Raw genomic sequence first — 26,147 nt, 5'->3', positions numbered from 1 at the left:
GTGCCAAGTAAGCAATTTCTTCAAGACAGTGTTTTTTCTTCCTGCTGTGTGTTTCAGAGTGTAACCTGGGACTCAAGCTGTCACAAACACACAGAAACATTGGAGAAGGGAAAAAATTGCTTTTCTATTGGCTATGCGAAAGCAGAAAATGGTTTGAGGCAGACAAAGGCTCTACCTTTCTCTAAATTAGGAATACAGAGAAGGAGCCAACAACCCTTGTCTGGAAGCAGAACTACCTACCTTCTTGCTTGGCTGCAGGAGGAAGCCTTAGGTTATGATCGGTGTGGCAGTGAAGGGCTTCAAAGTTGTGTTGGAAAACAGCTTACACACCGTGCAGAGAACCTACCTGATCAGAAAACAGGGAAGGGGGGCATCTCCCCTGTTTGGAGCTCATGTGCCTGACTCAGAGGTGGAGAGAAGTGTAGCTTCACTGAGGAATCACGCACCAGAAACCTTCCTTGCTGGCAGGCAGCTGCAGGCACAGCGCTCAGCCCCGGCATTCATTCGGCGAACGCCCACCTCTGCGGCCGTGGGCCGAGGCTGGGGCCTGGGTGAGGTGCTGTGCACTTAGCTCTGTGCGGCAGGGGTGAGCACCCGGTATGATGAGAGTTGCCTAGGGAGGGCAGCCAGCTCTCCATCAGCCATGGCATCAGGTTGTGCCATGTCTATTCCTTCACGGCCCCGGGGAACTTGCATCCCTTCCCAAGTCTCTGTGAAGTTCTTGAGAGCTTCTCACTTTCTACTACAAATGGAGACTCAGATCCAGCATGTTCTGGGACCTGGTAAGGGTGTCTGCTGCTCTGGGACGGCACACTTTATAATTTTAGTACCAGAAGCACTGCTTCTTAGTGCAGCTTAGAGTATTATGTATTAGATGCCTACTCAGGAGGAATTGTCCTACAAGGGACAGCAAGAGTCCCAATAAGTGGAGAAATTGCCCTTTCCTCCATTTCGAGAAGCGAATCGAACCTGTGCTGCTTCTCCACATTGAAGGATGCAAAGCTTGCCTTTCAGGCTTCCTGAGATCACTGATCATTTTTAGTGTATGTCATGTGTGTCATTTGTTAAGCACTGAAACAAACCGTGGCATTCAGAGTCAGAAGATGCTGTAGCTGGGGTTTCTGTTCCCAAAACCTGCCATGCTCAATCAGTCACTCTGTGGGACCGTGTCTGTGCTTCAAAGGGGGCTAAAGATGGAGAGGCATGTGAGGAATGCTGAGCTGTTAAATCACTTAGTTCCTCAGTTCATTCCTGGACCCTTGTAGCTACAGTACCTATAAACGAGGTTTGGGTTGTTTGGTTTTGGTGTTTTTTTTTAAAAGAGTGATTGAATGTGTGTGTTTGTGTTTGTGTTTGTGTCTTTTAAAAAAAGAATTGAGCTCATTTTTAAGCAAAACAGTAAGTTCTCTCTAAAAGAAAACCCATCAACAGACCATTTCATCCCACAGCCTACACTCCAGGCCAGAGCATTTGGGTGTAAATCACACCAAGTTTAACTCCATGCATTCATGACAGCCTTGTAACATCATCCCAGCAAGCACTGGGAACACTGGTTGATCCCCTTTCCACACCTGGGCTGTGTTAATGGGTACCACTGGCACCATATTACACCTGCACCACTCCTGTGCACTGCAGCAGAGACCTTCCAGTTATTATGTGGAAATCATTGTAGTGTGGGACCAAAGGATAACCAGACAGGACAGAAACAAAGAAAATGTAATTCCACATTAGAGATGTATATCTATAGACACAGAGGTATAGAGATGTGTGTGAATTTTTTGTTTTATATATATATACATATAAATATATATATACATATATACACACATATATATATACACACACATATATATATATGCACACACAAACATGAGCTGGATGTTTTCAAGAGGCGGCTGTACTTTAGCCAGTAGCAGAAGCACTATTTCACACTTACATGATGAAGAGATACCACGTTTGCAGTAAGGCTGTATTTAACAAAGCTGGGCCCTGTGGTGCTGTTCTAAAATAGGGGTCTGAGACATGGGCAGCACCTGCTTCCTCCTCAGCTCTTCTCCTGTTACTGCATTATATACAAAGAGCAATTGCTGGTCATTCTGTCTGCCTACTTCCCTGCACCAAACATAGATAGCCAGGCCTTGCACCTACTGCTTGTGCTTGCACCAGTGGCCACAGGACTTGGTGTGCAATATTGCAGGTGCTTTCCATTGAAAAGCAGCTGTTAGGTCTCGGTGCTAGAGGGGCACCCGGCGGAAACTCGGTGAAATGGGTTTGCAGCAGGGTATGGTCAGTCTGCTCCAGCAAGAGCCAGTCCCAAGCAGTTATGGCGCTGGCCGCCCCATACCCTGGCCCGGCCTGAGAGCAAACACTGCTCTCTGCCTTTAGCAGAGGAGATGTAGCCACAGAGAGAAATAGCTCAGATGCTCAGAGCTGCCCTCTGAAGGTGTCCATCCCTGTTGATAGGATGGGAAGTCTGGAATAGCTAGTAGGTAACAAAGATGCCACAAGTAGCTAAAAAAATACTACCTTCCACCTCCCTTCTCAGGGCACTGCCTGCATAGGAAGGCAGGAAAAATCACTGCAAAAAAGACCAATAGAAAAGGAGTAGAAATTACCTCTTCATTTTTTGACTGCCAACGGGCAATTTATAGGCAGTTGTGCTAGATTCTCAGAATTAATTCACCTAGGGTTGTGCATTATTAAAATAATTAGTCAGACAACTAAACAGCTCTTCACTGTTACTTCCTGTCATACATTTCTTCTGGTTTTATAGGCAATCATCTTCCAGAAAGAGAATAATATAAGGTATGGTGCCTCTGGTCACCTGTTCCCCACCACTTACTTGCTGTAAGAGATCAGTTATGCACATCTCCAGCAGTATCATATGGATATTGCAGTCTCTTTGACATGTCTGCTCTGGTCTCTCCTCTCTGTTTCTTTAGGTGTTAGAAACAGCAAGACCTTATCCCTCTTCACAGTCTCAAGGCAAGTAAAAGTAACTACTGTCCTACCTTCTGGAGACTGATCTGGGTATCGTTATCCCACATTTCTTCCCTTGTCTTGCATATCAGTACAAGCCCCGGAATTCCTATTCCCATCTTTGAAGCACAGGTAAAACGTTAAAATGATTTTCAGGACCACATATTGATTTTAGGCATTTTCAATACCTGCAGAAAGAGGCATTCACAGTCAGGACTTGACATTCTCTTTAACAGAGCAGCCAGGCACCCAGCTCTCAAGGTAGCATTTCTCAGTTAGAGCCAGAGTGCTCGAAGGAGGGTAAAAAGAAGTGAGGAACCAGATTCAAGGCTGGAAGCTGTTGCTTCCCTTTGGGTAATGTCCTACCCATCAACAGCTCTGGGTGAAGCACCGGTCCCTGGCTCTTGCTGCCTTCCTGCAGGTGCTCTGGCAAGACGCCATGGGTCAGCCAGCTGGCAGGAGCTCACCTTGCTGGGCTGATGGCTCACACACCAGCTATCTGCAGTAGGGATGGAGGAACCTGCTGGGAAGCATGGTCCATTAGCTGTGCCTTGTCTCAGTGCAATGCCTCCTGTCATTGTGGAGCAGGCTGCCTGTTCCAAATCCTACTCCTTGGCTAAAAAATGAGACAGGGTGGTATTTGCTACGTCACCCATCTCTGAGCATGGGGGAGAGTGCAGGAAAGCTCTGAGACCTGAGTGTGTTGTCCTAAGGCTACTGAATCACAGCAGCCATACTTACGTCAGACAGTTTATGCAATGAAATTCTGAGCATCACTCTCCAGGCTTCCTAGAAAACAGTCTTCTGGTCACTTCCTTGGCTGTTGCTTACCATTTGTGAGAGTATATGCTCTTCTGATGAATAATTCACCAATTATATTTATTACAGAGCATTAGGCTCCCAGAGGATTTCAGATATTCTCTCTCAAATTCCCAGAGCAACCTGAAGAATTCCCTCAGGTCTACCACCTGCAATGCCTCCACCCTAAAATTAAGTGCACAAATGACTTAAAGATTGTAGAAGATTATCACAGATGCAGTAATACCTTCAAGTTTAGAAAGATCAAGTTTTTAAATCCATAGCATAGAACTCCCAACAAAGTTTGGTGGTTTTTTTTTCACTCTCGCTTTTTCAGACTTGTATTAGTTATATTGTAACTTTTACCCTATGGCTGCTTTATCTTTGCTTCGGTACCTAATTTGAAGCAGGTAGTCTTTGAATCAATAGGCCCATAAAATCAAAGAAAAGGGTAGCTAGACTGTGATCCTCAGACTGAGGAGACAGTGAGCCATCCTGAGGTAGCAATAATTATGAATCTGAGTTTGTGATTTCTCTCTCCCCAGTATCAAACAAGACTAGCTTTACTACTTTTCTTGGTTCCTTTGAGGACTATAGTACTTCACCTTATATAAAACAGATTAATATTGAAATACAATCAAAATAACCAGTGGAAAGGAGCTCATCACCCAACAAAAAAATAGTGCACTAAGTGAAGGGCAGGGCTACCCTAAGCTGCTCTGAAGTTCCTCTACTGTCATGCCACTTTTTATTGAAAAGGACTGCAGTACCACATCCAAGTTCAGAGACTCTGGAGAAGAGACATAAGGTCTCCACACTCCATTTCTTCAGTTAGAAGCATGAGCAGGATAAAATCATGCTTGTTTGCATCTCTGCTAGATTTATTTAGTCTGAGGTAGAGCACAAACACTGCCTGATATTAAGGTTTCTTGTACCACACCTTGCTCTGCCACCACAGCAAATCTTTCCTTGGACATTTCTGTCACTGCTGGGATATGAGCAATGTCACCAGGAAGGGACGTTTACCCTGGTTTTGAAGACCACTGCTTTGGCCTGGTTGTAAGAGACGGTTCTAAAACATACATTACTTCACAGGAAAGACAAAATCCATATTTTTTTGTCATTCTTCCTTAGAAACACAATATATGGTCCTTAACGCTCCAGCAGCCAGCTTGCCTTACTTCTGCAATGAGTATAGAAGAGCACTGGACGGCGTGAAAGGAAATCCGTGCTACAGGGCTAATTGGCTCCATGTGGTACCAAAAGAGCATGATTAGACCGTATGGGAAATCTTCTGCCATTGCACCAGCAGCAGTCAGTCTCCACTGCAACACTGGCAGTAGGGTTCCTCTGGACTGGGACTGGGTTTTCCCATTATCATGTCATCTGAACCAACACTGTGCTGGGATCTGCAAACCTGTGGCAGAAAATTAAAGGTAGATTTCTGGGTATAAAAGGACCCAGAATTAAAGGGTGGATGGGGAACTGTGAGTCTTCAGCCTACATCATAGGGAGAGCAGAATGAAATCTTTCTACCTTTTTGCTGAGATTTTTCTGACTTAAATTCCCAGCAGCAACTAGTATCATAGTTTGTGTTTATGAATATAAGACATACCTTCTATGTTGCTCTTTTAAGCTGAAGCAGTCCACTGTGCAGTGCACTGGCCAATGCTGCTGCCTTGCTAGAAATGTGTAAGGGGAGAGTGACAGGCCACACTGAAGAAGGCTTTGTGGGTTTTTGTACTTTGGAGTCCTACATGCTCTTTGTTTCCATCAGCATCAGGAGCTCACTTGTTTTGTATACATTCAAACCAGTCAAAAATGTTTATAGCCAAGTTTACTGGACTTCCTCAAACAGACGCTGCAAACAGAATAACAAAGCACACCAGTTCATGTTTCAAAGGTGACTCACACCGGCTAGCAATTTATCATGGGATCTTTTGCGGGCCTATTTTTGGTCTGCTTGCAATGCACGCAACCTTACTGAAGACTCCCAGGTGTTCTAGCTCAGAGAGATGCGATATGGTGGGGATTGCCCTGAAACGAGTGAATGTACTCATTAAAAATGATTTCTGGTATGAAACTGAGACAAGTGGAAGTTAGAACGACTCCTTATTGTGACCCTTCTCTTCCCTGCAGAGGTAGGATGGGCAAACATAGCTCAGGGTAATGATAACTTGTTCTTAGAAAGAATGAGCACAAGAGGCAGAGGAAGGTTTTTTTTTGGTTTCTGCTCTGTTCAGTGTATGTGTCTACGTATTTGACTTACATAACTGAAATTGCCCATCGATACTCAAAAATTTGCATTTGTCAGTACACAAGAGGAATGGCCATTGGCTAATCAGATCGATAAAATGCAGCATCTTTGTGGGTGGATTAAATGTAATTAAAATGTGATTTCTCTTTTAAAACTATTCCTTTTAAATACGTATCTTCAGCATAAATTTGGATAGGATATGAAATTCTCTCCTCAGGTTGCTGGATTAAAATGTGGAACTAAATGAAAATAACATAATTTTCTATTAGGCTTTTTTTTTTACTTTTACACTATGTTACTAGATTTGATTAACTTGTCCTTGCAAAATTAAATAAAGTGGACAACCCATCATGTGTCACAGATTTCTGTACCAAGGGAGAAAATTAATGCATTGTATATGTTATTGAACTGTTTAAGTACAGATTTTACTGGCAAAGAAATGAAAACAGATCTTTTCACAGCTACAAAGATATATCAGATGTTCTAACTCTTGCATATGTGTCACAGCTCTACACTTGAAACACAAGGCTTTGTCTGTCTGATGATTGCACTACTCAGTTTGAAACTCAGAGACAGCTGCATATGATGAAGTTTAAAAAATATTTTTAACAATATGTCTTCTGTTCCTGTTTTAAACGGGAATGACTGTTTCTACATATTTCATTGCTTTGAAATATTTTAGTTTGTAGAAATAACCAAGAAAGTTGCTAACAAAAAGCCCTAAAGCATGATAATTACTGCTAACTTTCTCTGCTTGCCCCTTTCTTCTCAGTATATTTCTTCCAGTGAAGCATTCTGCAACAAAATGGAAAAGCTGAAACTTCCCCTCTGGAAGCCTTTTAAAAGGGAGGTTATAAATGTTTTATATCGCATCTCAGGGTATTATGCTGTTTCCCCAGGAGACCAAGTCTTCAATACGCAACTCTCAAAGTGCTGTAGGTTAGTTACCTGCTTCCTCATTTACTGTCTGCATGATCATAACGTCCCTTACACTAACCACACAGTAATATGTGGCAAGGAGAGTAATGTCTTTGGCTGTACGAACACCTCTCTTAGAGACTATTATATTTGCAAATGAAGTGATCTTTTTGTCACTGCTATTTTTTTTACATCTTGTTGCCGCTGATCAGCATGAAGAGCCTTTACAGAGAACTCCCATTTCCATCCTAAGGGGTTTTTTCTATGGTTATTGTGTTTTAAAAAGAAACAATTTCATGAACTAGTGAACCTCTTCTCCTTGAAGGTTTGTCTTTCACCATCTCTCTTCACAGATACAAAAATCCTAGGAGTTCTACACCAAAACAGCCAAGCACATTATACATTAGTCAGATATTAAGAGAAATTTCTTTTTTTTTTAACTTTTTTTTTTTTTAATTATTATTTTATCGATCTACCTCTGGCTACAGTGGGACTGACACCACAGCTCTTTCTTGAGAAAAAAAAGAACTCTGAGTGAGAGTACTGATTTTATGAGCGATGCCCGCCATGCAAGTGGAGGCGTGCGTAGCAAAGGATTCATCTCTTGTGTCAGCCTAACAGTTCTCTCTGGAAAACTCAGGGCTGCCCTTGCCTGGCTCCATGTGATTCCAATAGGCAGCTCTCCGCCTCATGTGAAACAACTGTAGGAGCACAGACTACAGGTCCCATTCCCTCTCTCTTTTGCTGCGTTAGGCTCTGCGTTGATATTTTTATTATCAAAAAAAACCCAATTACCTTGTAGGGGGCTGGCACAGAGTTTGGCCATTAAATTTGCAACCCGTGGCAGTCAATAAAGAACTGAATGGCTTTAAATGTATCCTGGATACCAGTTGTGATCACAGTAGGGAGAACTTTCACTGCTCTGAAAGTGACAGGTAAAAAGTAATTTGATATTACTGTTCAAATTTTAATAGTCTTTGTTAAGCTTCAGAGTTAAAATCTACAGCTATTAATGAGGACAGTTCCTATCTCTTAGAATTACTGCTCGGAAACTCCTCTGTCTACATTTGAAAGTGACCTCTGTAACTGTAGAGGTGAGGTATTAATGAAAGCTAATTCATTAACTAATTCATGGAAGCTGATTATGCAGGAGTTTAAAAGGAGTTGTGGAACTACATATTGTGGTTGTATTACTGCATTAAACATTGAGCTCTGACTTGTGTAAACAGGCTCAGGTCACCAGACCATAGGCAACTCTTGATGAAAAGGGATGGAGAGATTTATTACGTTTCACAATATCTTTTCGTAATAAGGTTTGGTTTAATGAACAAACCTTGTACTAAAAAATACATATAGATGAGTAGTAACAGTTTCATATTTATATAAATAAAATACAGTTTTTATAGTTTCATTTAATAACTGCTTTGCAAATGCTACCAGTGAAAAACTCAATGAGAATACGCTCTAATGAAACATGAACTCTATTCTACAGCATGAAGTGCTGTTTCATGTAGTTTTGTAAAAACATCTTTTCACTGGATGAAACAGCCAGCTCGGAACTGGTGTGATCATCTTCATTAACAGGGACAATTTGAGCTGTTACTAAACAACTACATTAAAAACCATGCTGATTACCTGGGTGATCATTGGCTTCTTAACAGCATCTGTGCCATTACTCATAAAATCCATTTTTGCCATAGGAAGGTATGCCCAGAGGAGAGTGAACTCATGGCTCCTGTCCATCACCTATTCAACCACTTAAGGAAGGTTTTTGTAAAGTATTTTGGAACTGGAATTGCTATTTGTTCTAGACTTCTGCTCTGGGAACACCCTGAGAGGTTGCTCAGAGAGTGCAGAGCAATAAAGTACACATATGGGCTACAGGAACACTGGGACAGTCCTCAGTGAAGACTTCCCATTACCAAAATCCATATACTGCTGCATGTATGATCTGGCAGCTCACTGGAGCTATTGGACTGACCCACACGCTTCCTCCTCTGCATGAGGAAGAAGAAGAGACATTCTTACCTATAGACACTCTCCAGAAGGGACAAGACATGCTTTTCCAAACCACAGAGGGCACACAGAGTCAGTCTGTGATTAAGCACCATGACAGTCCAACCACTACTTCACTTCATGGTTTTAACTGGCAGATCTGCAAATGGACCAGGCAGTCATTTGGCTTCAGGCATTAAAGAAGCTGATGTCCTCATGACCTTAAAAAACTGTGAGCATTCTCTAGTCCTGCTTCCCTTTGGCTTTGCTCTACTAGATCCATGGTACAGACTTCCCACTTAAGCGTTCAGTCTCTTCCTTCAAAAGTCAGCAAAAAAAGTGTCTATAGGAGCAAAACTGGGGCAAGACTCAAGTCACAGGGGGGCATTTTCCAAGAGAACAACTTGGCAAGCAGAGGGTCGTAGTCGCTTGAATTTCAGTTAGCCTACTTCTGAGCCAAAAGGTACAATAACCCCCAAATTGTGTTAGTTGTCCTCTAAGTCGCAATATGCTGGAATTATTTGACTCTTTCCTAAAGGGGTATGTGTGTGTATAATTACATATATCTGACATATAAATTTGAAACGTATATGGAAAGCAAATTTGTGTCATAATTTGATAAGCAAATCATATTCACCTTGGTGGTGGAATTTTTAAGGATGTTTAGCTGTAGTGCAAGATGAGCCTTAGGACTTTGAGGGGCCTTTGGATGATATGAAAGTCTAAAAATCTGACATAAATCACATCATTAGACGAGCATACTTAGTAAAATCTCATTTTACTAAGAAAGTATTAACAATTGGGTTTAGCAGCTCATTGTATTAAATATCTTTTCTAGTGATGAGTCAGAAGAATTATGAGACAAATTATGATCTGCTTTCACAGAACAGAAAGTCATGCAAGTGAATCACTTGCTCTCTCCAAGCCTTCCTCCCCCTTCACAAATTAAAAAGTAGAATCGACGCAACAGGATCATAAGCAGAGTGTACCTGAGCTATTTCAAGAAAATCGAGGTGCATTGTCAAAGAAAACATCTCATTGTTTTCCTTTGGAGTAGATTCAAAATTTACAAGGCACAATAGAAAAGTCTTAGGAAACCCATCCTCTGCCTCCTGCCGCTGTGTGTTAAGGCTCTTCTACTTGTAAAAATTACACATTGCTTTGTGCTTGTGTTGCTCCAAAGTTCAGCACAATCTTATTTTGCTGGCCAGAAATATGAATAGTTTGCTCAGAGAAATCACCTGCTTTAGGTATTGGATGTACCTTTCCGGGCTCCCAGCTATCTTCAGACACTTCATGTGCTGCTCCCACTGAAGCCTATTACAGTTCCATATACAGAACCAGACCTTGGGAAGTTCAGCCTTTTTGAGAAGGGTAACATAAGGTGGCCAGCTGGGGAAAAAAGGGAGGAACGGAGCAGCTGCGCACCTGCCTCGCTCAAATGCCTGCTTATAAGTGCTGTTGTGTACTCAAAAGAGCTCAGCTCCTGTAGAGGATAAATATTTGTTACAGCTAATAGACATCTTTGCATAAAATTAGCACATTTGGAAGCATGTGAAAGAAAATAAATGAAAGAGCAGCAGCACAGTGTTTACGTTACTTTGATACAAATACTTCAAAGCAAACTAGCCACAGCCCTTAAGTCTTACTGGGCCAGAGCATACCTCAGAGGTTTCTGCAAAGTCTCTTGCACAGATTTTTTTATCAATTTATTTATTAAAAGAAAGCTCCTGATCTGCTTTGCTGCTGACTTCCTCCACAGGGAGTTCCTATGAGCACAGGTGCTGTGATGGCTGAGGGATGGGGCAAATCCTGACTGTCCCCAGGGAAAATGGCACAGCTGGGCTGGAATTTTGACAAGAAGCCTTGGGCAGGGGCTGACAATGTTCAAAGGGGCATGGATTCCAGCAGAAAACCTGCTTCTGGTACAATCTAAAGCATCTGGGATGCTCTCGTTCTCTTTCACCACAGTCTTTTCACAACCTCTCTCTTGGTCACTAAATAGGATTTTTTTAAAAAAAATATTTTTGTACAGAGTTCTGTCCTGTATTAGGTTTTTAATATTTTCTTGAAGAATTGTTATGGCAGAAAAGAAGGTATCTTTTAGGTGTTGTTGCTGTTGTTGCTTTTGAAAGAGGCAATCTCTCTGGCAGAGTAAATTCTCTTGTAAACAATTCTGTATCACCACAGCTAGACTTCTTGTACACAAAGCAATGCATTTAAAGCCAAACCAGGTACCTCTGCATTAAATTGGAGTCTTTATTCAGCTGTCTGAAGAAGAATTCTTAGGCCTGTCTCAATTTATCTATTTTAAAAATCTCTTTCTTGGCAGACCCATATTACAATGTTGAGTACTTTGTGTCTAGAAGGTGCTATTTTCTCCATGCTAAGTATTGAAGGAGAAGGCTCAGGCATTTGCGGGGGTTTGTAACACTATTCCAAAAGCATTGGTGCTGCTAAAGCGGTGTTATTGGGGAGCTAATAAAGAAAGCGCAGCGCATCAGTCTGCACAGGACCACCATTATTTACTGTGCAGTAGCATTTGGAAGCTCCTGACAGAGACCAGGAACCCAATGTGCCAGGCAAGTGGAAAGACAGAACAAAGTCACTCCCTACTCCAAAAAGTTCACAATAAAAGCTGACAGCATGCTTCTAAAAACATTGTTTCTAACGTAACTAGAACGTCTACCTATTCCTACTTTACAATACTTTATTTTTGAGTCACAAAGTTATCATCTGACCTCCACAAGCTCCTCATTTTTGCAGTAGTCACAAGTTCCACTTTGTAGTATCCACTAGGAAAAACAAAACTGCAACTGAAATCAGGGTTAGTATGGTGCCTTTTTCCTCTTTTCCAGAGACACATGTGTTACTGCTTTGTGCTACTAGGAAACTGGCAACTGATGGGTTAAAGAATGCTCCTGTTAGTGCCTAGTGAAAATGGCACCACAGAGCGTTGTCCCTGTCACCTCTAGAGCTCTGCCTCCCTGAGCAAATCTGAATTATCTCTGCCAAGAATGATTTATCCCCAGAGTCCAAGGAAATACCTCTGAAGCTCCCGCTCCCCTTGTCGGAGCGCCCCAGGTCACACTGTGGGGCAGGCGTTCTGGGGTAAGGCTGGGGCTGTAGTCTTCCCCTCTGGCAGGCTGGGTTATGCCACTTTGTACGAAACAGCCACAAAGCCAGGATAACTGGCCACTAAACGGTCACTGGCAGCGTGGAGACATCCTCTGATATCCAAAATAGCTCATCTGCCAGCCCGCAGGCAGTGCCACGGCCCCAGAAGCAGAAAGGCCGACAGCCCCCTCCGCTCCCACGGCTCCTGAGGGCTGCCAGGCGCTGGCCTAATGCAGAGGCCTCTCTCCGTTAGAGGCCTCTCTCCTTTACGGCCCAGCAAACAGGCAATGCAGGACAAAAGCCACACAGGGTCTTAAGTCACCTTTCACGGAGGTGCCCTCGCTCCCCAGCTGCATGTGAAGGAGGCTCTTTCTTTCAGGATGTGACACCTGAACAACGCACTAGCCACACCGACACTGTCACAAAGCACCAACACCCGCTCTCGCACTGCCAAATTGTGTTGTCTCTTGGTAATGATCCTGTCCGTGTTTTGACAAGAAAATTCAGGCATATCCCCGTCCCTTGCTCTTTTTCTCTGAAGGCATACCATCAGAGACAGAGCTACACAGAATTTAAGACGGAAAAAAAAAAAGTGTCAAAACTTTGGCAGCATCCTCATGCCGAAGAAGCAATAAAAACAAAGTGAAGGCAAGGGAGTATTTTGTGCTAAACTACTCACCCAGGATAAGCTTCTGCCTGACTGTTTTACAAATTATGACTTCTAAAGCTACTCACAGGACTTAATAGATGCTAAAAATTGCCATGCTAACCTGTGCTATCATTCCTGTTATCAAAAGTGTTTATTGCAAAACTTACTGCAATAATTAGTTCTAAAACATCAGACTATTTCTTTTATGTAAAAAAAGTAACCAAAATATAAATAGCTTTTAATTAGCATTATTTGCGAAAGTACATGAGACAAACCTGAAATATTAGTTTCCAGCACGAACTGCATGTCCAGCCCCACCTGTATATAGGGAGCATGTTTTTTCATACATATATAAAATCTGTAAGATTTGTAAATTTTTAAAACTTATTACATAAAAGTGTGTGTACATATATGCATGTAGATACACAAATTGAAAATGCGTAAAATTAATTTTATTTATTTGTGTCATTATGAGGTGAAGATATGGGCAACAAAGGGGTATGGGGATGTTTCCCCTCGTCTTTTAAAGGTAGTGAGAGCAATTCACAAGATGACTAAGTCGCATGTGCATCTCCCGTTTACCTCATATTCCTCATGCACTTGATCTGCAAAGCTCAGATCACCACATGGTAAATTTTGGCCAGTGCAGAAAACACATTAATACCAACGCTGACGTGAAGACATGTGTGTCCAGGAAGGTAAGGGGATGAAATTCAAATCCTTTTAGCTGGACACTGGGACATCGCCCAGTCGGGATAATGCAGGCTACGGCAGTACTGTCTGCCCGATAAACAGAAATTACAGCCAGGAATAAACCCTCTGTGTGCAATACAACTGTACCTGCAATGAAATGAGGGGGAGACGTAGCTGATTGGCAGTTTCAGGTTAGACAGTTCTTGTCTTCTGCACCCTGAGATAAGGATTTGGCAAGTTGGAAGAGGAGAGGGAGAGGAAGAGGAGAGAGGACCTCACAGGCTATTAGGGCACTCACATCAGAGAGCTCTGTGTATAGTCCAGCCTCTCCCAAAAATCAATACTGTAGCAAACTCACAGAACAAACCCAATACACAAGTGCAAACCTCATTTTGCTGAAACACTGCCCTGAAAGCTGACTATATCGTCACAGTGGGGTTTCTGTTGGAGTGTTGCTCCTGTTACTAGGAGCAGTGGACACGTCTGCAGTGGTGTGTGCTTAAGCAGGATGCTTACGGAGGGAGTTTATTCACTGTGATGCATTTAAAAAACTTATTTAATTGGTAGGATCTTTACTCCTTATTTTTTCACTGTTTCTAAACAGTTTTCCTACAGGTTTCATCATGCTACCAAATGTATGCACAGGCTATGTTCTACTTCCTGATAAAAAAGACAATTTTAAGACTATTATATTCCTTTGAGAAGATGAACATTTAGCATTGAAGAGGAGAAGAATGTACCTAACACTTTTCTTCTCAAGCAGACAGAAAGCTTTCTGCACAGGAGACAAAACCTTCTCCAAGCAGCAGGGTTTCCAAAGGAACGTACTTGTCCAGGAATTAGGGAATATCACAAAGCTAATCAACCTTCTGCTTTAAGTACAAGGTGCTTTACTTTGCGTATGACTTCTCTCAGAAACAGAAGGCAAGGCAGCTTCTCAGCCAGTGTACACTCTTCCCTTGGGAGGGAAGGAGAGAACAAGTGCCTCATGCATTACTGGAAGGCACAAAAATTATGGGAAGAAAATGTATAGCACATTCTGGCATTGGTATTTTCTGGTGAGCTAGATCAAATGTCGATGTGTGAATTAGCTGTGGCTTCAACAATGCAAACCCGTGAATAAACCTAAATAACCTGAAACTTCCGAAAGAAAGCACGCCCTCCTCTACTTCAGCATCACTAGCATTGCCACATCATTCTTTGGTGAGTGCAAAAAGAACTGTCATTACAGGAGATTTTTGGCTGTACCACCGTTCTTTCTTAAACCGTTTGTTCTGTCAAAGATCTCTTTTCTATTTCTCCCCTTTGCATGGCAGAATAATGGAAAGTAAGATTGGGAGGGTCCTCAGTAACGTTTCTATACTATCCACTGGTCTTGTACTGAACATTGCCTCTGCAAATTTCTGTATTTTCAGTGTAAAATGTGTAATAATGAAGAAATCTGTGAGGCCAATATATTTCTGTGATCGAAATTTCTTGAATTCTCGGCAATGAGATCAGGAACTATTGTTTTGAGAGACAAGATTTTTGCCTATTAACTTCACTACATTAATTAACCAGTTGTTTGCTTCAATTTTCCTTCTAAACCACAAAGCAGACACAATTTTCTGTGAACAACTTACACAACTCATACAAAAAACCTAGTATTGCTGTGGTAGAGGTGGTGCTATACACCTATACCCAAAACCTTTTGGATATCCTATATTCTATATCCACTGCTAAATGATAAGGACAGTTTGTATAGCTCTCTGCAGTGATTAGTACTCAGTTTTGAGTCTTCTCCTGCCAGCTGAAATGATCCTAGATGGTAAAGGCACCAGTACCATCTGCTTTAAGCTGGTGTACCACAGCATCATCTGTGTTTGAAATAGGTCACATCAATTAACGTTACTCAGTGTCATTTATCAAATCCTATCTGCTATCTCTGTGATTTTGACCAGAAAAATTGCTAGGATGACAGAATCTAGAGAGCTTTATTAGGAACAACAGTAACCCCTACTGGATTGTGACTGTCTCCCTGGAAACCTAGGAGATAAAATACCTTGTACTGCTGCGTGGAAAAGGCGTAGCCTGCATAACTACGATGAGGAACAAGTCATTTCTCTGCTTGCAATAAATTTGTCATCATTTCCTGGAATAAATTGGAAATCCTGCTGAATTTACACTCAAGCTTTCTGAAAGACATCTGTTCCTTGCAAGTTCAAATTCAGAGCTTGTTTTTATTTATTTACAGGTAAGTTATGAAACCAAGCATATGCCAGCTAGTTTGTTTCTGTGTTCAAAATCACAAGTACAAGAACGTTATTTCTTTATGCGCCCCAAAATAAGGGTCTTCACCTATGAATAATAATCTAAACAATCTGCTGAATGCATATCCTAAACTGAAGTGAGTCTCTTCAAGCATATTGGGGTGAATGCAGGGCTGCAGGGAGGAGGAATCGGAGCAGAGGTACCATAAGCCATTGTAATGGAAATCTCCCGGTCTCGTTAAACAGCATATATATGTATCAGTATCAGAAATTCAGCATTGCAGTTCTTTCTGCGTATGTAGCATTTCTGACAAATGAAGAATATTTTCACAGAGCTATTTTCAGTGACATTTTACTGTCCTGTCAGAAAAGTTCGAGCAGTTTCTTCAAGTTTTTTTCTAGACTATCGTCTCCAAGTAAGAGCTCCCATTTCATTACTGGAAATTGGAATCAAGAGAGTTCTTCTGGGCTACCACAGAAACTTTCTGGTATGCTGAAAAACTAAACAGAAAGGGACAACCTGAATGAAAGTCTAACAACAGGTATAACCTTAATAACTAATCTGCTTACTGATAAACATTCAAGATTTGTTTCTATGCATGACTTGGTTAACAGGATTTCTGCCTTTGCTTGCTAGCGTGAAGTAATCAAGCTTGGTCACAATACAAAGGTGATGGAAAAGAGGCATCTGGGTCGGGGATGATTAAATAAGTGAGCTGGAGAGCAGGAAGGATATTTTTCATAGACAGTGTTACAGTGTTACAGAGATCTCAATGAAACTGAGAAATGACAGAGAGAGCAAAGGCTGGGGAATTTCAAAAGCTCTTACAAGCATTTATATTGTCTCTCAAGTATACAACAAATAAATGCCTTTTCACACTGAAAATTGGTTTTCCCACATTTAGTTCAATTCACCTTGAAAGTGTAATTTTCCAAAAGGTGTTCCACAGCTTTTGAAAATGAAGCCCCTTTAAGCTACTTTGAAAGCAGAACCCCAAATTGTGGCCACTTCGGAAAATCTTGGCCACTCAGCCCCAGTTTGAGTTAACTTGCTGCTAATGGCGACACTAGGTGTGCAGCAACACGAAGCAAGTCTTAAGTGCTTCTCAGAGACATATCTACTCCATTTAGGTACTTAGGTCCCCTTTCCAGTGTGTGGGCAAAAACAGGCCCCTAAGCTAGGCAACAGAATGTACTGGAAAGGCTGGTGTGCCTTGGACTCTACTCCTCTTCAGTCTCCTGGTTTTACATTATATATATATATATATACACACATACTTGTGTAAAATGTGTGTGTATATATATACGTATAAAAGAAAATTTCATGTTTTCGGATGTTTAAGAGCTCTTGGTTCCCTCCAAGTTAACAAAAGCCCCACCCCTGAAAACAGTGAAACATAAAAGCACTGGGAAAAAGCCATTGACTTAAAATAATTGAAATCTATAACTATCTGCAGGATTTGATAACTGTTCATAAGCTGTTAAGGATAATGAATGAAGACACCTACCTGAAGAAGAAAACTGTCAATGTAGTAACTACTTCTTTTTCCTTCTTCTAAACAAGCTTAAATTACTCAAATGCCCCAAAGTGGTGTCAGTTCATGACTACTTACAGTGTTCTTGCAATAAATGGTATTTATTTTGATATTTCACCGCCATTATTCGATGCTTTTACATTGCCAGCATGAAGTATGCACTGGATTCTATTGAAACATCTATTTGACATTTTATAATATCTATTTGACAAGTGAGTCCTTTATTGCAAAAATGCCCATGATTTCATGTAAAGCTACCCTGCGCTATGCCACAGATAAATTTCTACTAGAACAAATGGCATACCTGAAGTAGACTGTGGACAGATACTAAGAACTGTCCTAAGATAAAATCTAGGACAGATCAATCTGTTATGTGTAAAGGCAAACATCCTTCCGTGTTAGAAGTCCTAAGAATGTGAAAAAAACAGTAATAGCAAACAACTTAGACACAAGACTAAGTTATCAGCTATGCTCCTGGGACAGCCCCCAGAAATCACTCCTACCTATTAAAATTTCGGACGTCTGCACTAGCTATCTATGAGAAGACGAAACCACATCCTTCTCTTTGAATTTCCACGTGGTCACAATCTAAATATTTGCATTTAAAAAAACCGTAACAATCAGAATACTTTTTACTGCAGATTCTGCCCTTCATTCTCTGTTTCAGCAGTTTTCCTTAGTATTTCCATCAGTAATAGCATTGGCTTTATATTTGAGTATGTAAATATGTATCTGAAGACTTTAAAACATGCAGTTTGATCTAGTAATTAAAAACCTGAAAATCCATTACTGTTAAATTTAGAATCAGCACCTAACTTGAAAATCAATACCACATACATTAAAAACCAAAAAGCTATCAAATTATGTCCAAAATAACAAGAACCAATCCCTTATATTCACTGAACAAATTTCTTTCTGACAAAATTAATCAGGCTATCTAGATGGAAGTTGTTTTTTCACTAGTCTATCATGCAAATTCACAGCACAATCACCAATTTTGAGCTAAAAAGAATGCAACTATACCTTTGGCAAAGACATCAATATTTGCAAGGATTTACAGCAATAAAACCAGCAGGGCAAACATACAACACTTATAAGCAATCTGGTAAATATTTTATTGTGTTTTTCTTCAAGAATAATTTCTAATTAAGAAACAAAACTTCAATCTGAAAAAGTTACAGCAGTTTCTTGCACATCCAAGATTTCTAGAATAGTGAAACATTCTAGAACACAAGATTTCTAACATCTTTATCACTGTATGTACTCAAACAACATTGCTAATTTATTCAGATTCTGTCATGCATAATTACTAGAAGACACAAATCTGTTATTCTCTTAGTCTATCATCAGAAAGGAAAAGCTATCTAGCGAATACTTTGAAATATATAAACAACTGCAAGTATTAAATTGTTAACTGTAACATGAATACAGTCTAAAGTACCATTTTAATTTTCATAATAGTTCCCTTTTTCTATTTAGGGTAACATTCAAGGCCTGATTTCAGGCTTTGCCTACGCGACAGATGACTTCTGGCATAGCAAGGTTTTCCAAGGATGTGGCAACATGTAAATTGTAACACACTTGAGAAAGCAAAAGCCCTTTTTAAGGACATACTTATACTGCAAACCTGTATTCTTACTTCTAAAAGCTTGGTGGCAGGTTTCCCACCCACCCCCCCACCCCCCCGCCTAAGGAGTGCTGTTAGTTTACTGTACTGGTACAAAGCACCACAATTTTTGCTACTGCTGTATCAACTCAGGAAGCTAACAGCACACTTCAGTATCAGCAAAGGGCCCTCAGCTCCTACATGGTTTATGTCTCTTTTCTAAGCATGTATGAAATAGCTAATAAATGTTACATTCCCCAAACGGACTGCTTTCTCTCTTTCTTGGTGGGCTTGCCTTGTTTGATTTCAAGCCAAGGTCTTTGCAATTAGTAAGCAGCGCATTTGTTAAAAAAAAAAGGAGCATTAAGTTATGGGCCTGATCTAGTCGTCATTAAATCAGCAGGTGATGAATTAAATTCAGTCTTCTATTATATCCCACAAAACCTGCATTACAAATATTATAGGATGTAATGCCACTTGTTAGCAAAATGTTTCTATTTATAGCAACAAGAAGAAATTAGAGCTGTATCTGTAAAAAATGACCAGAACATAACAGACAGAATCAATCAGCAATTGTTCCTATCCGTAGTGTTTTGATTTCCAGTGCTGACCTGTAACAAAGATATCCCGTTTTCCTTTATAAGCTTCTCCCTTCCACCTTCTCTCATGGAATATAAATGTCATCTGGAAGCTTGAAACTAAAATGTTTTTCTTACCAATTGCTATTTTCCTTCATCATATGGTGAGAACGAATGGTTCTTCTTGAACATTCAGTTGCTAAAAAGAAAGAAAAAGTGCATATCAAATTTTCATTCTGTCCACTTTGACAATGGCTCTTTCATGTTAAGGCTTAAAGGCAAATGAAGACACTAAACCACAAAATACATAGATGCAGTGAGACTGATTTCTCTACCTGTACAGATTCAGGATACTCCTTTTAATGGATTTCTTGAGAAAATGAGGCAAAAAAAAGACATTATGCAGATGCATAAAGAGCGGAGTATACCACAGGGAAAATGCTGGTAGAATAATGAGAGTTGGGATCCTAGCACAGTCATATTTTGAATATTTTGCCATGCCTGCCTTCAGTGACATCTCAGTCAACAGCCAAATACGGGACTGAACAGACTGCTTCACTACTTGGCATGTCACTGGGGATTGTCACCAGTGCTTAGAAGGCAAATTACCCTAAAGGAAAAGATCTAAAGCAGTTGTGCAAAACTTCAAATCACTTTTTGGATGTCAAAATTATTGGTAATATTATGGCTTGCTGAAAAACAAAACAAAACAAAAAGTTGGATGATCTAATATAAAGCTATGTTGAATAAAGAAAGATTTGGGGAATTATCCATTTCTTATCTGGCAACACTGCTTATCCAAAGTACTTTAGGAAAATACATTAAAATGCTGTCAATCCCTTGTGTTACTCTTTTAAGAAAATTTTAAGCTTATTAGAACCAGAAGTAGTTTTAAGAAAAGCAGTTGAACCTTCGACAAAGTTTCCTTTCTGCTTCTGAGCTGCGCAGCCTTCCCTGAAGATTTGCCCACTACTTCAGTCTGAATGTTTCCTATGAAACAGCAGTGGGAGCCTACGTATACAAAACACATTTTAGGGGCACTGAGTACTGCATGTGTTTTATTGAAGAATGAATGAATAAAACAGCCTTGCTAATTAAACTGCTCTGGAAATAGTAATCAATTTGAATTTCAGGTGTCAAAGCAGAGCTAAGATTATAAAATGTGCTTCAGAAGAACCATAAACTAATGCTATTTTAAATGTACAGTTTTTAACCAAGTTCTGAAGCATTTTGGGAACTACTTTTAAAATGTCTTCTGTTAACTGTAACCACTGTTAACTGTTTTGTAAAAAGAAAGCAGAACAAGTTTCAAGAACTGTTTATGGAAGGGGATTTAAGATCAAATAATGCATTGTACAAAACACCAAAGCATCCACTGTTGGTCAAACACTGTAGGAGAATGTTACCGAACACAATACTGACACATGCTAACTGTTACATCCTAAAAAATACACATGTAAGCAAATGGCAAAAATTATTTTAAAGTAGCCATCACCAGGTCTCTAATAAAATTCTATTACATTGACTTTCTATGATACAAGAATAATACTAATAATACTAATAATCTTTAGAATAATAGGTGTAGTACAACAGTCAGACTTGCTCACTATACAAACACTCAGTCCACTGGCGAGAGACTGCTATTAAAGGCGTTGCCTATCCTTACACAGCTCTACAAATGCATGACCGTTACATTAGCATGTCACAGATAATTGCTTTTACTGTAGTTACTTTAAAGTATCTGTTAACAAAATCAAAGAAATTGCCCAAGAAATGGGTTGGTTTGTACATATTTTATCTATTGTGTTACAGGAGCATCTTAAGCAAGGATGACGCTCTAATCCTCCTGGCACTGTACAAATTAAGTGTTAATTGATAATCTCTGAAATGACCAATACAACAAAGCACACTGCATAGCTACTGAAAATTCTAGCTTCTTACATGAACAATTTTTTTGTATACTAAGTATGAATAGTTTGCATAGTTGCACAGTAATAGTTACTCACACTGGGGTTTTTACACTATTCTTAAAATAAGGGCAGCTAATATTCAGACCAGCAGTTTGCTTTTAAGAATCCATAAACTTAATTCATATACTATTAACCGATATTGCTCATACATTTAAATTACAGCAGGAGAAATAGGCTATCACTTAACTTACATTAATTGTAAAACACACTGATTTATTAAAACATCAGATGTACTTCATTTTTTTTTTTACTTTTGAAGGCAAATGTACAAAACTACATTAAAAAAAAAGCACTGCTATTAAATAAAGCCGATTTAAAGCAATAGAACATAAGTCTGAACCAATTTGTGCTGCTTGTTTTTTCTGAAGTTGCAAGGAAAGAAAAATGCATTTGAATAATACCGATGCCCAAAATAGATTATGTTTCTTTTGATATTTCAAGGACTATTTTATATTTATGAGCTCTTACCAAAGGCGTGTACCTATGAGAAAACTGTCATTTTTGAAAGCAAAGGGAATGAGCCAGTAATTCATAAAATTTTAGAGATGCTCAAGAGCTTCAAGTAACAGTGACCATAGAAAAAGCTCCACAGATAGACTGATAGATAACAATTCACATCACACTTTTACAGTTGGTGTATTCTTTTTCATTAAGAATCTATAAATGGATTAGAAAACGTGCATTAATTATTGGTGGCCATTGGAAGGTTCTTGCTAACCTTTTCCTATGTCATCAGAGTTGCATATTAAACGATACATTTTAAGTTTGCCTTTGCATGCTTTATCTATTTACAAGAAAATCCATTCCCAAGCAAGTAATAAGCATGAGTAGCATACAACACTGAAATGGACCTGTTAAAATCTTTAAGATAAAGTTCAACTTACTCGATGTAGATCATTACAGAACTTCCCAAGGACCGAGAGCTTAAACTGAAACAGTAAGCACTTAAGTACTGCACTGACTTACAAGCGTGAAGCTTGCCGACTACACGGCTGAGCTGCATTTAATTTAGTTCAGGACATGAAAGTATGTTGGGGTTTTTTTATAGTAAACAATTCAATTCAGGTAAAATTTTCTTTAGCTTACAAACTCCATGATTTTTTTTTTTTTCATTTGGTAGAGAAGACCTTATGAAAATTTTGTCAGTTTGTACCTTCCCAGCAAAGGTGGACCGTAGCATCTAGCAGTAGACTGGGGGGGTTTGTGCCAAGTGAAACTGCTCTCGTTGTTGATCGGTATAACTGCCCTAGCATATTTCACAAAAATTGTCACAAACATTTATGCCCCTAAGCTAAAATTTTATACACGTCTGTATAAAATTTTATTCAGATTACTACTGCAGGGCCACTACTTCAGAGACAATAAAGCTATTCACATTCTTAGATGTCCATACATTTCTTATCGAACAGCAAACTTAACACAACAGTTCTTGCAAGACTGTTTATTGAATTTAACAGTTCAGCTGGAGTTCAGATGCAGTTTGTATAAAAACCCTCTCTTTTCACATAAACTGCAATCAAAAAGTAACTTTACAAAATAGTAAGAGACTTACTGAGATTGTAAGTTTCCTAACATGTAAAACTACAAATCATTTGTGCATGCTCACTATTCGATTTCCTTCTTTGTAACACGAGGAGCTGTTAAATGGAGTTTCTTTGTTTTTTAAAATTGCAAGGTAGTCTATGAAATGGAATCATTGTCATCACAATTCGGATATACAAGATCAAAACTGGCACAGAGGAACATTTTTTCCCAAAAAGTTGAGGCAGCTTTTGTTGAATGGTGTCTGCATTGGTAAATTTTTTTTTATAAACTCTGGTGACTCTGGAGCATCAGAGAGAATCCTTTTTCCCTTTTGAGATCTTGAAAAAAATTTCCCACAAGTACAGACAGGTAAGGAGGAAAAGAAGTAGCAGCTTGTTTCCTACATACAGCCCAACGCCATGCGCAGCTGCCCAGTGTCTCGAAATAAAAATGAACTTGACATCACAAGGAGGCATATCCCCCTCAAGTTACAAGCACGTCTGGGATTTCTCCGGGGAGAGGGAAGCAAGCACAAGGGTAAAGCGTAAGTCTACTTTTCATGCATAAGCTACTGTGCGCTGCCCTGCATTCACGATACTTCATCAGACATCAGAGTTGGAGCTGAGGTTTGTTAACCTGGGGTCTGCATTGATCTCGTATCTGTAGTGGTAGCCCTCCATGTGATCCCTACAGGCGTCTCTGATGTTGTGCATCCACTTTTTGATCCCTTTTCGGTTCAAGTACAAAACCAGGAGGAAAATGGCCCCAATGAGAGCCAGGACTATCCCCAGGAAGACATACGAAGTCTGTAGCTGGGAAGGCAGGTCTACGGGCACAGAGCAGTTCAGGTCCGAGCTGTTTATCTTCAGCAGGGCCTTGCCCAGCATCTTGTCAGGGACGGCGCAGGTCAGGGATTCCTTGCCCTCCACCTGGTCGCTCTCCTTGAGCCAGGCCACCAGGTCCTCGATGGCGCAGTCGCAGACCCAGGCGTTGCGGCCCAGGCCAATGTGCCGGAGGGCGGGCAGGCTGCGGAACTGGGCCAGGGTGCCGTTCCTCAGCACACCCAGGGAGTTGTTGCTGAGGTTGAGGCTCTGCAGCTGGCCCAGCCCCTGGAAGGAGACGTTTCGCAGGCCCACCAGGGAGTTGTTGCTGAGGTCCAGCTGCCGCAGGGCAGGCAGGGCCGTGAACATGCCGGCGGGCAGCAGCAGCAGCCCGTTGTCAGCCAGCTCCAGCCGGCTGAGGTTGCGCAGCGCCCCGGACTGCAGCATGGCGGCCAGGCTGAAGAGGACGCCCTGGTCGCGCAGGGCCCCGCGGAGGGCCAGCTCCTCCAGCGGGCTGCCACCCTCCCCGAAGGCCTGCGGGCTGAGGGACACCAGGGGGTTGCCGCTGAGGTCCAGCTGCCGCAGGGCCGGCAGGGCCGCCAGGGCGCCGGCCTCCACCGCCCGCAGGTGGTTGCCGCTGAGGTTGAGGGCGCTGAGGTCGGGCAGGCGCTGGGCGGGGAAGGCGCCGGCCGGCAGCCGGGCCAGGCGGTTGCCGGTGATGAAGAGGTTGCGGACGTAGGACGGCAGGTCGGGCGGCACCGCCGTCAGGTTCCTGTTCACGCACTTCACCGTCTTGGCCGCCTCCAAGCACTGGCAGGGGTCCGGGCAGCCCTCGGGCTGCTGCGCCCGGCCGCAGCCCAGCAGGACGTGCAGCAGCAGCCCCAGGCAGAGCGCGCCGCGCCCCGGCATCGCGCCCGGCCCGGCCCCGCACGCAACTTTCCCCTCCGGGCGCCTTCGGCTCCAGGCGGCGCGGCGAGGAGCGGCAGCGGGTGGCTCCCGCCGGGGCGCTGCCCGCTCCGGGCAGCCCCTTCTCCCGGGGCAGGCGCTTCCCCTGCGCGGCCGGCTCTGCTCCGCTTCCCGCAGCGAGACCTGCGGCAGGGGAGGAAAGCGAGAGGGCAGCGCGGGCGGCTCCGCTCCCGCACCCACCCGCCGGCCCCCGAGCCCCCGCCTCGGCCCCCGCCCCCCACACGTGGCTGGCCCGGGCAGCCCCAGCCCCGAGGCGGAGCGGGGGAACCCGCCGAGGAACAAGTTTTCCCCCACTCACGCCACCGCCTCCCCAGCCGGCCGGCGGCTCCGCTGGCGGAGCACGCAGGGGAGGGGAGGGAAGGGTCCGACCCGCCGCCCCCCCACCGCGTCCCGCAGCTCCCCGCCTGCCGCCCCCGCCCCGGCGCGCTCCGCTCCACGCTACGAGCGGTGCAAACTCCCGCCCGCCAAACCCACGGCGGCGCGGAGCGGAGCGCAGCCCAACCCCGTCCCCAGAGCCGGTCCCCGGCTCCCTCACCTCCCGCCCCGCGCCCGGAGCAAACTCCGGCGGAGCGAGCCGACGACGACTGCCCCCAGCCCCGCCGCCAACTCCGCGCCCACCCTCGCCGCGCCTGGCCCTGCCTCCGCTGACAGAAGAAACCAACCGCCGCCCCGGCCGGGGGGAGCCGCCGGCCGCGCCGGCCCCGAGGGGCGGCCCCGCCGCCGCCCGCGTCCCGCCCGGTTCCCGCCCGTCGCCCCCGCGCCCCTGCTGCGCCGCCGCTGCCGGCCGGCCGCGCTCGGGAGCCCGCCGGGAGGGTCCGCTCGCCCCGCCGCTCCCCTCGCCCCCCGGCCCGGGTGGTGCTGCCAGAGGCTCACCTTGCCGCCGAGCGGAGCCGCTCCATGTGGAGCTGCCCTCAGCGCGGCGGAGGGGGCGGGTGGGGCGGCGCCGGTCGCTCGGCCCGGAGCGGCACCCGGCCGCCCCGCGAGGGGAGAGCCGGCCGGCGGCGGCGAGCGCTGCCGGAGCCCCCTGCCCCGCTGCCCGCCGTGCAGCGCCGTACCTGTGCTCGCCCCGACGCGGCGGCGGGGGCCGGCGTCGTCGTGCCGGAGCCTCGCTGCTGCGTGTCGTTTTCCGCCGTTTCCCCGATCGGCGCGTTCGCGCCGGCGGGACTGGGGAACCCCGAGGGGGCTCCAGCGCGGGGACCGCTGGCGGCGAGGGGCTGCCCCCGCCCGAAGCGCTCCCTCAGCCCGGGGGCGGGGAGGGGGCGGCGGGGCAGCGGGTCCGGGGTGGAGGTGGGGGCGAGGCCGGCCGCTACCCCCGGCCGCCTGCCCAGGGACAGCGTGTCGGGGAGGGGGCAGCCGCGCCAGCAACAAAACACACCGCACCGGCTCCGAAACTGACGCTAGAAAAGCCAAACCCGCCGGGCTCTTCAGAGGTCGTGAAACAATAATCATAAAAAAAAAAAAAAAAAAAAAAAGTCTCAAATTGACAGCTCGA

The 26,147-nt window shown here is 43.4% G+C and overlaps 1 protein-coding gene across 1 annotated transcript; it reads right to left on the bottom strand.

Annotated features, from left to right (window-relative positions):
- Positions 1-20,680: 20,680 nt before the first annotated feature.
- Positions 20,681-25,265, bottom strand: TPBG (trophoblast glycoprotein). Its single transcript, XM_055811292.1, has 2 exons — positions 25,191-25,265; positions 20,681-24,778 (listed from the first exon to the last, which is right to left on the bottom strand). The coding sequence occupies exon 2, from the start codon at positions 24,596-24,598 to the stop codon at positions 23,471-23,473; it is 1,128 nt and encodes a 375-aa protein (XP_055667267.1). The 5' UTR covers positions 24,599-24,778; positions 25,191-25,265; the 3' UTR covers positions 20,681-23,470.
- Positions 25,266-26,147: the final 882 nt, after the last annotated feature.

The sequence above is a fragment of the Falco peregrinus genome, chromosome 7 (genome assembly GCF_023634155.1).
Source record: "Falco peregrinus isolate bFalPer1 chromosome 7, bFalPer1.pri, whole genome shotgun sequence".
NCBI lineage: Eukaryota > Metazoa > Chordata > Aves > Falconiformes > Falconidae > Falco > Falco peregrinus.
The sequence above is the reverse complement of the archived record's forward strand: the minus strand, read 5'-3'. Positions and strand labels throughout refer to the sequence as shown.